Source organism: Typopeltis vanoorti, chromosome 20, assembly GCF_054136105.1.
Source record: "Typopeltis vanoorti isolate ZY-2024b chromosome 20, IOZ_Tvanoo_1.0, whole genome shotgun sequence".
In the NCBI taxonomy this organism is placed as follows: Eukaryota; Metazoa; Arthropoda; class Arachnida; order Uropygi; family Thelyphonidae; genus Typopeltis; species Typopeltis vanoorti.
Genome location: NC_143568.1, coordinates 103,149,070 through 103,162,571, shown reverse-complemented (window position 1 = coordinate 103,162,571; position 13,502 = coordinate 103,149,070). Strand labels below are relative to the sequence as shown.

General features: G+C 32.2%; 1 protein-coding gene across 3 annotated transcripts in view; it reads right to left on the bottom strand.

The window, feature by feature from the left end:
* Positions 1-13,502, bottom strand: part of LOC150095734 (uncharacterized) — a 120,943-nt gene that overhangs the window by 72,256 nt on the left and 35,185 nt on the right. For all 3 annotated transcript variants that reach the window (XM_090410218.1, XM_090410220.1, XM_090410219.1), the window contains exon 4: positions 4,592-4,705. In XM_090410218.1, the coding sequence (XP_090266344.1) occupies positions 4,592-4,705 (114 nt within the window). The remainder of the gene's footprint in view (positions 1-4,591; positions 4,706-13,502) is intronic.

The window sequence follows — 13,502 nt, the reverse complement described above, 5'->3', positions numbered from 1 at the left end:
AGATGAATTGCTTGTGGATAATGCCTTAAGTGATGATGATATTATTGGATATTGATTAACTTTAGATATCGTCAAAGATCCAGAAAACGATAATGAAGCGGAAGAAAAACCTGTCCCCCTCACTGCAAATATAATTCGAGAAGATCTTGAACTGTGCAATAAATTGGAAAATCATTTTCTTGTTAATGACACAAATTCTGAATGAGCCCTTAAATTCCAACGTGAGCTGAAGAACTGTATGTCTGGATATCGTAGGTTGTATAAAAAATTAGTGAAATCATCATCGCAAAGTTTAATTGCTGATTACATTGTCAGAAGAAAAAATCGGCACAGAACGAGGGTGAAGCTAATTCTATTTGTGAAGAACCATTGCCTTTACCATACAGATCTGATGAGCTGACTATCTCTTCTGGTGATGAAAGTGATTTTGCACCAGTTTGCAATCGTTGCCGAATATTGTCTAATAGCGATGATAATTCTGACAACAAAATGTTCAAAAAAAAAAAAATGTTACTTTTCAATAAAATTTTTTGATGTTAAAAGTTTATTTTTCACTTGGTTAGACACTATAATAAATTTAGTTTAATCCTTTATCCAAGTGTGAGCAAACAAAGTTTGCGCCTGAAAATATCTTCAGGACTGGGGTAAGGTAGTACAACACCGGGCAACTCGCAGCAAAGGTGGAGCAAGCTAACATATCTCAGTATCTCCCATAATGCAAAACACATCTCCTTGCAGATATGTATAATGTTATGCATTAAGGGAAAGGCCACTACCCAGACCAGTTTCGACCTTTATTGAGGTCTCTTCAGTGGGAGCCAGGCCCAGAGGTGGAGATACCAGGTAGAAGCAATGGCAGGTCATCTTTACCAATAGGAGTTGCCAAACAGTATGCCACCTTTTTATTAAATTACTCTAGATTTAGAGAAAGATGTTGAAAGTTTATTTTTCACTTGGTTAGACTATAATAAATTTAGTTTAATCCTTTATCCAAGTGTGAGCAAACAAAGTTTGCGCCTGAAAATATCTTCAGGACTGGGGTAAGGTAGTAAGATGACCTGCCATTGCTTCTACCTGGTATCTCCACCTCTGGGCCTTGCTCCTACTAAAGAGACCTCAATAAAGGTCGAAACTAGTCTGGGTAGTGGCCCTTCCCTTAATGCAAAACATTATACATATCCGCAAGGAGATGTGATTTGCATTATTGGAGATACTGAGATAGGAGTGATGTTAGCTTGCTCCACCTTTGCTGCAAGTTGCCCAGTGTTGTACTACCTTGCCCCAGTCCTGAAGATATTTTCAGGAGCAAACTTTGTTTGCTCACACTTGGATAAAGGATTAAGCTAAATTTATTATAATTTCAATAAAATTAAATGAATAAAGTTTTAAAACAAACTTAGGGATTCTTATTTTCCTGAATTTTCATAAACTTATTTTATGCATTTTTAGGTTTATTTTAATTCATTGCTTCGGTTTCATGCAGTTTTAGAAAATTATGAAACTTATCCCTGATTTCTGTGGAATGTATCTACTGCATAAAAAGAGACCCGACTGTATGTTATTAGCGCAAAAGCAAAACAATCCAAAATTTATTTGGAAGCCAAAAAAGAAGAAAAGTTTCATTCCAGGCATACAAAATGACTCATTAAGCTTAACAGATGGCTGGACACTATTTCTCTAAACAAATTAAATTTTAATTAGTTTCACATGTCAAAATAACTGAAGAAATAAAGTTCTAGTTTAAAAGTTACTGTATTTTTTAAAATGCATTTATGTTTTTCTTTTTTTACTGTATTAACATTAAAAAAGAAAACAAGTAACAATATTAACCAAAAATGGATTAAATTCATAATAATGAAAATAAAAAGACACGCTGTGCAAACATTTTTATTATTATTTATATTCACTCCTGTATGTTGCAATTAATTCTGCCTCTCTTTAGCTCTCCCAACTACCTACCTACCTACCTTTCTTTCCTTCCTTGTCATTCTTTGTAAGGTTAGTTTAGGCTCATTCAAAAGCCTTCCTCTTTTCTTTCTTTCTTGCAAGATCTATGTCCAAGTTAGCCTTGAAATTTATCCTTTGTCCATTCTCAGTACATGGTCAATCCAGTTCCATCTGTATCTTTTTATTTTATTGGCAATACTTTTTTTTTACTGTGTTTATATAACTCATCTGTTATAGACAGTGGGAAAAAAATTAATATTTAATACCAACACTATTTAAAAACTATTTGATTTGGCTTCCTGTTTCTCTGGTCAATTTCCATGTCTTATAATAATAATAATATAGCTTCTACATTGCTGTTGAAGGTCCTTAGATATTATATCATATGATATTATGACATAACTTTATTATTATTATGACAGGGATCACTGGAGAAGATGGATCATGGCATTATGCACACCACATGAAATAATGAAGATAGATGGGAGGGTAGGTAGGTAGATATATTCAGATAACACATAGAAATCTTACTATTTTCAATGAGAAGGCCCTGATATCACAGAAGCTCAGAATTTCAATTCTGAGCTTCTATTTGACCTCTGGTAGTTCTTTTAAACCACAAGAATCCAAGAACACACTGCCTACACAGAACCTATAGTACTTATACTATAGGTTTCGAAACCACTCATGTATTTGTGGGGGGAAGGTTGACACACACACTGTACTCTCAAAAAAAAAGGGGGGTCCACCAAGGATTCCAGTAGCAACAGAAATTTCTGAACTTAGTTTATAATAACTTTTCAAACAGAACTCTGAAGGATTCTTAAGTTTAATACAACTACATAAGCTTAAAACTTTTTTCAGTCAGTCTGGAATCATTCGAACAGTACCTCAATATATATGTAAAAATTATATAGATAACTGAGTGTTTCCCAAACCTAAATACACTTTTGTCTGAAATTAGATGTCATTCTTGTGGGTAGACTTTCTGCTAGAAACTGCTGACAATTGGACAAAATTCACCCGTTTTTGCTGAATTTAGTGGTGCACGCACAATCTATTCTTGAGGTAAGTGAAATTTGAATTTACATGAACATCTTAGAAAAATTTTATCTTTTCATGCTGCAACAAACAGTTCATGTGAGAACTTAAATCTCTAATACATTTTCAATTGAAATTTGAATACTTAGTGTTTGAATAACTAGTTAAAAAATTCATCTTTCATTACTAAATACAAAATGCTATAAATGCTTTACATTCTACAGCTACAATGAAATCTGGTAACTGGTTCTAATTTTAGTTTAACTTAAAAATAAGTAGTGAACAGATAATACTTTTTTCCCCAAATTAATACAGAAAAACATTTACTTCTAATAAACTTCTAATTCTCATTTCTAATAAATCTTATGAAATAAAATATGATGCCAAAACAATTTAATAATAGCATAAATATTTTTCAGTACAACATGGGTAACCCTCATATAGCATGATAGTTAGGTTCGTATAAAAATTTCTTGTAGGACAAAACTGTGTTATACTGGACTAAAAATCAGTACAAAATGGAGGTAGAGTTACATTACAAAAGCTAACAAAAATACACCATTTTATAACTATCAGAAATTTAATTTTTAACAAAAATGATATTGGCAATAACAGCCAATATCATTTTTCTGTTAATTTTTCTTTATGGTATGGATTGTTACTTCATTTAAATTAAAACTTTTTGTAACATAATGATACCTCCCCCCTTCTTTTAAAATGAAAAATTCATATGATCCATATCCCTGATTCTACAGAAACAATGTTTTGTTGAGCAGTGCTTTTTTTTTTTTTTTTTTTTTTAAACTTTTGTTAGGCCTAATTTATTTCAATACAGTTCTTAAAAATTATTTTAATAATATATACAGATAAATTTATAAATATTAAATCTTTAAAACTCAAACTGCATGCTTTGAATTCAGTTTTTAATGGTCATAAATGAATACAAGTCACAAATGAGTACAAACTGAATACAGAGATTTATTATTTTATTATTATTATTTGACACCGCCAGGGAGTCCAAAGACTCATCAAGGGAGGATACCTGCTCTACAACTCTGTCTCCACCACTCAATCCATCAGCTGACTCCACCCGATGCCATCCACCGGCGACCACCACCACTAGTATTTCCACAGACAATCGCAAACATCCATGCCCATGGCGGGATTCGAACCTGCAGCCTTTGGGCTGGAGAGCGAATACACACTAACCACTCGGCCAGTCTGGCTGGCCGAGTGGTTAGTGTATTTTCGTAATTTATTTTTTTTTCATAGTAGTTAAGGAGTCAAAAAAGAATAGAAATGTTGAAAAATGACATTCAACATGCATGGTTTTGTGCATGGGTTTCCCTGCACAAAAAGCTTAAAAAAAATTATGATTTTTTTTATCATAATAATTAATGTACTTAAATAACATAATGCAGAAAATCTATCAAAATTTATATAACGAATTTAGATGTCAACACTCATCAACTAATTTAGATGGGTGTTGCAACTTCATGGAAGTGTGATAATAATAATCACAATAGTTCCTTTTATAATTAAAACATCCCAAAATTTTATTTACTAAATTAAGTTGTGTGGAAAAACACAAGTTTGAACTTGCCTCTCTCTGTTCTGCTTCTCTTCTTGCTCTCATATCTTCAATTTCCTGCTTTAACTTTTCAATTTTCCATGGATCTTTCTGTTGAGCTTCCTTCTTTTTTGCTTTTATTTCTTTCTAAAAATAATATTATATGAATACAATTAACATCCTTAAAATTTCACAAAAATTTTTCTTTACATTTGCATAATATTTATTGACCTACGTAATTCATATTTTGATTATGCTGCATCATAATTATTACAATATGGTTTCTGCCGTATTTCAGTAGTAACATGTAGCACTGTTAGTTATGTAACAGATTGAGAGATTCGCATTTTAAATTTCAGAACCTAATTAACCATTTCCCTGATAGATATTACTAGGATATCCAAACTTATTATTATTACATGACAATTCCAGGGAGTCCAAAAACTCATTGAGGGAGAGCACCTGCTATACAACTCCACCACCCAATTCACCAACTACAATGAACCGTAACTACACCACCGCCATCTACTGCCAACCACCACCGCCACTAGTATTTTCACAGATAATCAAAAACCCATGCTCATGGTGGGATTCGAACCTGCAGCCTTTTGGCTGGAGAGCAGATATGTTAACCACTTAGCCAACCAGGCCGGCATGCTAGCAATTTTTCCAATGTAAGTTATTGAAACTATTTTTTTTTTTTTTTGCATATAATGAAAAGAATGACAATCTTAAATTTCACCTTAATTTAAAATCCAGGATCAAAAGTCCAAAGCTAGATAACTGAGAAGAGACTTCTACACAGAAAGCATGGAATGCAGAGAAATGACCGAAGGCTCTGGCACAGTATCCGATCCACATCTTCCATTGGTGCACTGTTGTTAATATCTACCCGGATAGTAAACCAACATTTACTGGCTGGTAATTTGAGACAGCAGACCTAATTGTATTCTGTATTGGCTACTACATGCAGATATGACAGCATAATAAGATCAAATGCAATGCCAAGTAAGGTAGGAAACAGAACTAAAGCCAGGCAACACTAATGTTAGAGGCGTCATGGGAAAAAAAAAAAGGAAGGTAGAAGAGTAATTACAAAAAGATGATAATGGAATAATTGTTATTGCCAAGATGAATACAAAAACAGGCGAAATTTTTAAATAAGATGTTTTAATCAGACAACAGCAATCAGAGAGAGAAGGAGTAGCTACATTATTCAATAAACATGAAAATGAACATCTTCAATAGTAGGTAATATCAAGTAAATGTGGCAAATTTTAAAATTATGAAATTGAAACAGACATTTGTGACTAGCTTCACAGAAAGTTCTAGTTGGGAAGAAGTAATTTTTTGAGTTATTAGAGAGGGCTGCTGACATAATGAAAAATGAAAAGCTGAATCTTGTTGAAGAACTAAATAGCAAAGAAGAACAAAATGAATCTCAGACATAAAAATGTTTTGGGAAATAATTGTAGAAAAGAGTAAAGTAAATATGAAGTACCTGCTCAGCACTGCTGGCCAGTCATTATGAACACCAGGTTCCAACAAACATGTACATGAAGACATAAGAAAAGCTATTGTGTTATATTTGCATTATTACTGAAATTTCTTGTATACTCTTGTTTCCTGGTAAACAAGAGTATACAAGGGATTTGAAGTAATTACCATCTAGTTTTTAGTAGGATAAAAATGTATATCACATTGAAAAGAAAAATACCTAAGAAAATTTTATGAAAAAAGATTAAAGTTGGACATCTCATAGGTAAATTGTAGACAAATATAAAAAAATACTGGAAAAAAAATAAGACCTTGAAAGCAAGAAATAAATCTCTGATTGAGTGGCAAAAGCAGAACAACACTGATTAACTCACATGGATAGCATGTGATGAAGTCATTTGCAAGGATCGAATAATTTGAATTTAACAGTGGACTGAAGAAGAGGCAATCATGGAAACAAAATATATAACTAAATAAAATCTTATTGAAGGTTCCTGGTAAGTCAGCAGGTGCATCCTCAGTGAATACAGAAAAATGTAAGAAAGCTATGGGTAAAACAGCTAAACAAAAGTTACAAGAAGAATTTGTTAACATGGAATACATGATAACGTGGCAAAATGTTCTAGAGGCTACTGAAAAACTTTTGATATAGAAGTACTGTCTAATAAAATTTTGATTCACATCATTTTCAGTGATATGTTCATCACAAATGTTTTAATTCAGAAGACTGGAATTAATCCCAATGAGAAAAAAGAACAAATCATGAACCTTCTAATTCAAATCATGAATATTCTACTAATTAACATTTTTCTTATAACACCACACAACAGTAGTATTTAAATATTGTTCTATGGAATGATTAATCAATGGAATAATAGACATGAATCATTCCATAGAACAATTAAATATTGTTCTATGGAATGACTAATCAATTGAATAATAGACATGAATCAATAATCATATGAAGGACAGAACAACAATCAATACTTTTTGGGCTAGCATTCTTCTCATAATACTAAATATCCACTAAAAAAAAAAAAACACTGATGCCTTTTATTTCCGAAAGGGAGTGAGACCATTTAATCCTAATTAACTATTGAAAACTGGAAGCAGCCAATCTCCACTTTTAGCCAATCACAGGGCCCAGGGTTATCAATGATTTCGATCAGTATCCAGGGAGGAGGAGCAGAGCAGACAAATGCCATCATCTCATGGTCCCTAACTATAACACGATGAGTTTAATGAGTTATGGGATTAAGAACCCAAGTTTCCATGGGAAAAAAAATCGATCGGAGATCAACAAACTTAAAAAAAAATTTCCCTAGTCAGAGACTAGAATCGAACACGTGAAAATCTTTCTTTAAGAAGCCTAGTGCTATAGATGTAAACACCATTTTCACGGGATTCCACAGATCTCTACCAGTCAGCATCAGTGTTTCAATGTTGTTCTACGGAAGAGGAAATTCGCACAAGGTTGTGATCCAAATACAAATAAGATAAATTACACTTGCCAAGAGATTATTTTTTTAAAATTCTTTACCCACATGAAAGCAAACAAAGCGTGCACATGAATAATCTTTATGATTAGGCTAACAGAGAATGCAGACTTCACATTAATTGCTTCAGTGGTATACAACTATATGCATGGCTTGACACTTGCTATGTAAGCCAAGTCACATGATCAAATGGATGGAGTGCAACATCACTAAAAGTGACATCACAGATGTGATCACATTCCACCATGCAGAAGACCGCTTACAACCATCCTGCCACACAGAACACTATAAATCATTCAATTAACATCAAAAAAACACAAGGGATAAGTAATAATATTTATTCCTGATTATTACAGGCCATCATTAGTGGCTACAATAGTTAATTACAAAGTAAAACATAAACAATGGATTGATTTGAAAAAGTAAGAGCCACTGATGTTATACATACGTTTTGAAATCAGTCCATTTTTCACGTTCTACTTTGGAATTAACTATTGTCATCACTGATGATGGCCTGTAATATTCAGGCTAAAACATATGGCCTTAAATAAATAGTATTACTTAACCCTTGCATTTTTTCTTGTTACATGACAAAATGTCTCATGCACAAGTATTTCTTAAAGAAAACTAGAAATCATTCTGCAGCAAAATTCACAAACAAAAATGAATTTCATAAAGGAAACCAGCAAAGTGAAAACCAGAAGACATGCCAAATATTATATATTACACACAAAGTAACCATAAAAATATGTAATCCTGATGATATGGAGTGTTTTTCTTTTTTTTTTTTTTTTTGTAATAAAGAGAAATAAGCATCTTGAAAATAACTTCGCCTGTGTAAATAACTACTTTTCATCCTATTAAACTTGATTTTCTATGGCACAATCACTACAAACATCTCAAGGATACAACAACAACAACTGATCTATGATGCTTTCATTTCTTCATAGCAATTTTATTTTCATTATTCTTAATCAACAAATCATTACTTTTGGCCAGAGTTTTCTGTGATGAGTCTAAGGAGTCCATGGAGATGTCTGTGCAATAATCACATAAATGCTATTTTGCACTATTTACATTTTGCAAATTCTAGTAATAAAAACATGAAAATAAAATTCAAAAACATCATTATTCTTGCTGATGGACAGTGAACACTAACATGTTATATTACCACAGTTGCCAAACTGCGGCTCACGAGCTGCATGCCGTCTTAAGTTTTTTTTGTGGCTCAACTAATAAATAAAAAATATTTATAATTTTTCTTAATTTTCTAGCAGACATGGGGCAATCACCTAATAAAGTTTTTCTGAATGATGATAATAATTTAAAAAAACTCGAGGCAAAGCCAAGAAAAAAAAAAACGATTTTTTTCTCTAAAATTCATTGATGTTTGTTTGCCATCACTAATAAGCTGTATTTTGCTGCTCGATTGGTCAATGTTTTTGAGGCTTGATGAAATTTGTTTCATCCTATTAAACTTGATTTTCTATGGCACAATCACTACAAACATCTCAAGGATACAACAACTGATCTATGATGCTTTCATTTCTTCATAGCAATTTTATTTTCATTATTCTTAATCAACAAATCATTACTTTTGGCCAGAGTTTTCTGTGATGAGTCTAAGGAGTCCATGGAGATGTCTGTGCAATAATCACATAAATGCTATTTTGCACTATTTACATTTTGCAAATTCTAGTAATAAAAACATGAAAATAAAATTCAAAAACATCATTATTCTTGCTGATGGACAGTGAACACTAACATGTTATATTACCACAGTTGCCAAACTGCGGCTCACGAGCTGCATGCAGCTCGTCTTAAGTTTTTTTTTGTGGCACAACTAATAAATAAAAAATATTTATAATTTTTCTTAATTTTCTAGCAGACATGGGGCAATCACCTAATAAAGTTTTTCTGAATGATGATAATTTAAAAAAACTCGAGGCAAAGCCAAGAAAAAAAAAACGATTTTTTTCTCTAAAATTCATCGATGTTTGTTTGCCATCACTAATAAGCTGTATTTTGCTGCTCGATTGGTCAATGTTTTTGAGGCTTGATGAAATTTGCTGTTCATATGCTGTTCGGCAATGTAGTTATATTTATATTACCTTACGAGAAAATTTAAAAAGATACATTACTGAATTTCATACTTCTTATATTAATAAAAAGGTAATAATTTAAATTCCAAATGATTTAAATATTAATATTTTATTTTAAAAATTTTATTATAGAATATTTCGCAGTATGACTCTTGAAAATAAACAGAAGCGGAAGTATATCGACGAACATAGAAATTTTAAGGAAGAATGGGAAGAAGACTATACTTTTATTAAGAAAAATGGCAAAGCTTTTTGTCTCATCTGTAGTTCAACAGTGAGCAATTTCAAAGTACGGAATTTAAAACGTAATTATGAAAAATTGGATCATGAGTTTTCATCTCAATATCCAGAAAAATCTGAAATACAAATTAAAAGTTTAAATCGTTGAAATCTTCAGTTAATAACCAAATTAACTTCATGACAAAATTTACTGAAGAATCTAAAACTGTAAAGAGGCTAGTTTTAAAATATCATGGAACATCACACGTGCAAAATGGCCTTATGCCGAAGGGGAATTTATTAAGCAAAACATTCTTGATACAATTGAGTCACTGGAACCTAATAATTCAAAACTTTTAAAGTTAATTACTGACATTCCTACCTCACGACATACAATTGAATGTCGAATTTCAGAAATAAACGTGGATTTATTATCAAAATTAGAAAATGATATAAAAGATTGTGTAGCATTTAGTTTGGCGCTTGACGAATCAACCAACATAGATCAACCACAATTAGCAATTTTTATTTGTTTCGTTCTTGAGGACAGAATGATGCGAGAAGAATTATTAGATTTAATAGCATTAAAAGATAGTACTCGTGGTGTTGATATTAAGGAAGCTTTTGATGTTGCCCTTAAAAATGTTCCAAAAAGTAAATTAGTATGTGTGGCTACTGATGGAGCAGCAGCAATGGTGGATAAGAATGTAAGATTAATTGGACTTTTAAAAAAAGATGAAAGCATTCCTGATTTCATTCAAATTCATTGTATTTTGCATCGAGAACATCTTGTTGTAAAACACTTTAATTTTGAACATGTGTTTACACCATTCATAAAAATCGTAAATTTCATTCAGACCAATGCAAAAAGCACCGTCAGTTTCGAAATTTTATTGATGAACTTGATTTGAATGAACAAATAAATGATTTATCATTGTACTGCATAATGAGATGGTTATCTACGTACGATGTATTGAACAAATTTGTAGCTTTATTGGAACCTATTATCGAATTCTTAGATATAAAAAAGCAATGAATGGATCCGTGACTTAAATGTTTTTTTACCGATATAATGGAACATTTACAAAATTTCAATGTGTCGCTGCAAGGCAAGGACAAGAATATTTCAGAATTGAGTCAGAGCATTTTTAGTTTAAAAAAAAAAATAAAAACTTTTTCAAAAAAATATAAGTGAAAAGACATTCAATCATTTTCCACGTTTGAAAAAGGCAACTTCCAGATGTGATATTCTTCCTACAGCCATCAGTAACTATCGAGCAAAATTTCTATTAAATCCATTTGAAATTGATGTAATTAACAACGGTTTCCCGCATTTAAAAAGCTTACTTCCTGGAATGGCATCAGGAAAAATGGAGTTAATAGAAATGCAAGAAGACGAAGGTCTTAAAATGTTACATAAATCAGTAACTTCAATCAATGAATTTTGGAAATGTGTACCTACCATAAAGTACAGCCATTTAAAAAAATGCAGCATATTGTTTATTATCAATTTTTGGATCGACGTATGATGTTGAATCACTGCACTCAACGATGTAATTTATAAAATCCAAGTATCGTTCTCAATTAACAAACCAACATTTGAAAGAATTAATAAGTTCAATTACTAATTACAAACCAAATTATCAAAAATTAGTTGCTAATTTAGAAATCCATAAACCTTCTACTAGTAAAGAGTAAATAAAAAAAATGTAAATACATGTAAAAAAATATGTAATAATAAATATGTTTCAAAAACTTTTTTTTTCCTTATTCCTTATAAATGATATTGTATTTATAAGTGTACATATAAATACAATACAATAAATGACTGACATAGATCTTTGGGATGCGACTCTTAACAATTTCTGGTAGGTAACTAGGACTCTTGCTGCAAAAACTCTGGCCACCCCTGTTATATTACATTCTGCATATTCTTCTGTTACAATGATTGCTAACTTTGTCATTCACGAAGATGTTATCACAGGTAGCATTTACACACTTAACATCAAATTTCTGTAAACGTGCCATTTCTCTTGGTGTGGAATGTTAGTTGTAATTTCTTACAGATTCGAGTGAATATTAACTGAATGCATCGTCACAGGTATCGAGGTGAGCAGAAGCATTTCTGCTTATACAGATGTTTGTTAAGGAAAGTTGAAATGACACTGGTTTCACAACCACAAAACTATTCCAAAAAAGAAACCATAACATTTGGTTAACCGATCAAGTGTTGATCAATTTTATTAATTAACTGGACCAACCAGTTTCGCCACACTTATCTGTTGGCTTCTTCAGGGCACTTACATATAGGTTTAAACACTCTCACAATTATGCATAACTGCAAAACTGACAAGAATAAAAACTGACTAGAATAATTACAAATAAAATAGTATCGAACATGAGTGAAACACGTATCGCGTGTACAAGATCAGCTAGCTGTTGCTGAGGAACCTTCTGTAGTTTGTATTAAAGTTCATTTCTTCTGTTTTTAAGGCTTTTTCATTTCTTCTGATTAGGGTTTTCCATATCTCTGGGAGTATTAGGCCTTGATTTCTGTTAAGGTTCACAGTAGAACGGGCGACTGTGGCTGCTTCTTGCTTCTTCGCCAATCTCCTCAAACAACACAAAATAAGAGTAGCATTTCAGCCTATAGATACTATTCATAAACTACTAAGATCTCCAAAAGACAACCATCCTTTCTACAAATATGCTGGAGTCTATAATATTCCATGCTCATGTGGCTCTAATTACATCGGACAGACTTCGAGAAGCCTCGAAATCAGGCAAAAGGAGCACGCTGGCTATGTCAAAAACAACAGACAGGACATTTCTGGCCTATCGTCTCATTTCTCCACAACTAACCATGTCATCGAGTGGGACAAAAGCTGTTCCCCTTACTTAGAGGAAGATTACCATTCAAGAATGTTCAAAGAAGCAGCCACAGTCGCCCGTTCTACTGTGAACCTTAACAGAAATCAAGGCCTAATACTCCCAGAGATATGGGATTATTAGGCCAACCATTTAAACTAACCCAACCATTTAAAGTAAGTGAAACAAACAAATCATCAATTACAATGCAAACAAAAAAACAAAAAACAATAAAAAACCAATACCCCAAATTATTATATATGCATATTCAGAAGAATATAGTAATTTTATTATTGCAAATATTTCAACCAGAAACTAACTGGTCATCATCAGTGCATCAGCATGATCACAAGGTGAAGCTACAACAAAGAATGTTAACCCTATTGACAGAGCTGAGCCATGTGCGAAATGCCACCCAGTGGGTGGATAACAATAAATAAGATTACAATTAAGGCCTACATTTAAAAGTAATTTGAAATAAAATTTAATTTAATTACATAATGAAATGATACACACTGTATTAAATAAAAAAAAATAATTAAAATGGGAGGGGGAAAAACATTACTGCTTGCCATTTATGAGAATGAGACTCTCCCAAATCTTGGTGATAGAGAGACACTTATTCCGATTAAAACCTGATGGTGTAGAATTGCTTTAGCACTCTTTTAAATAACCACTCAAAACTTAAAACCTGCATTTGATATCGTGGATATCAAATGCAGGTACTGATGAGCAAGGCCAGATTTTTCATGTTCATTGTCG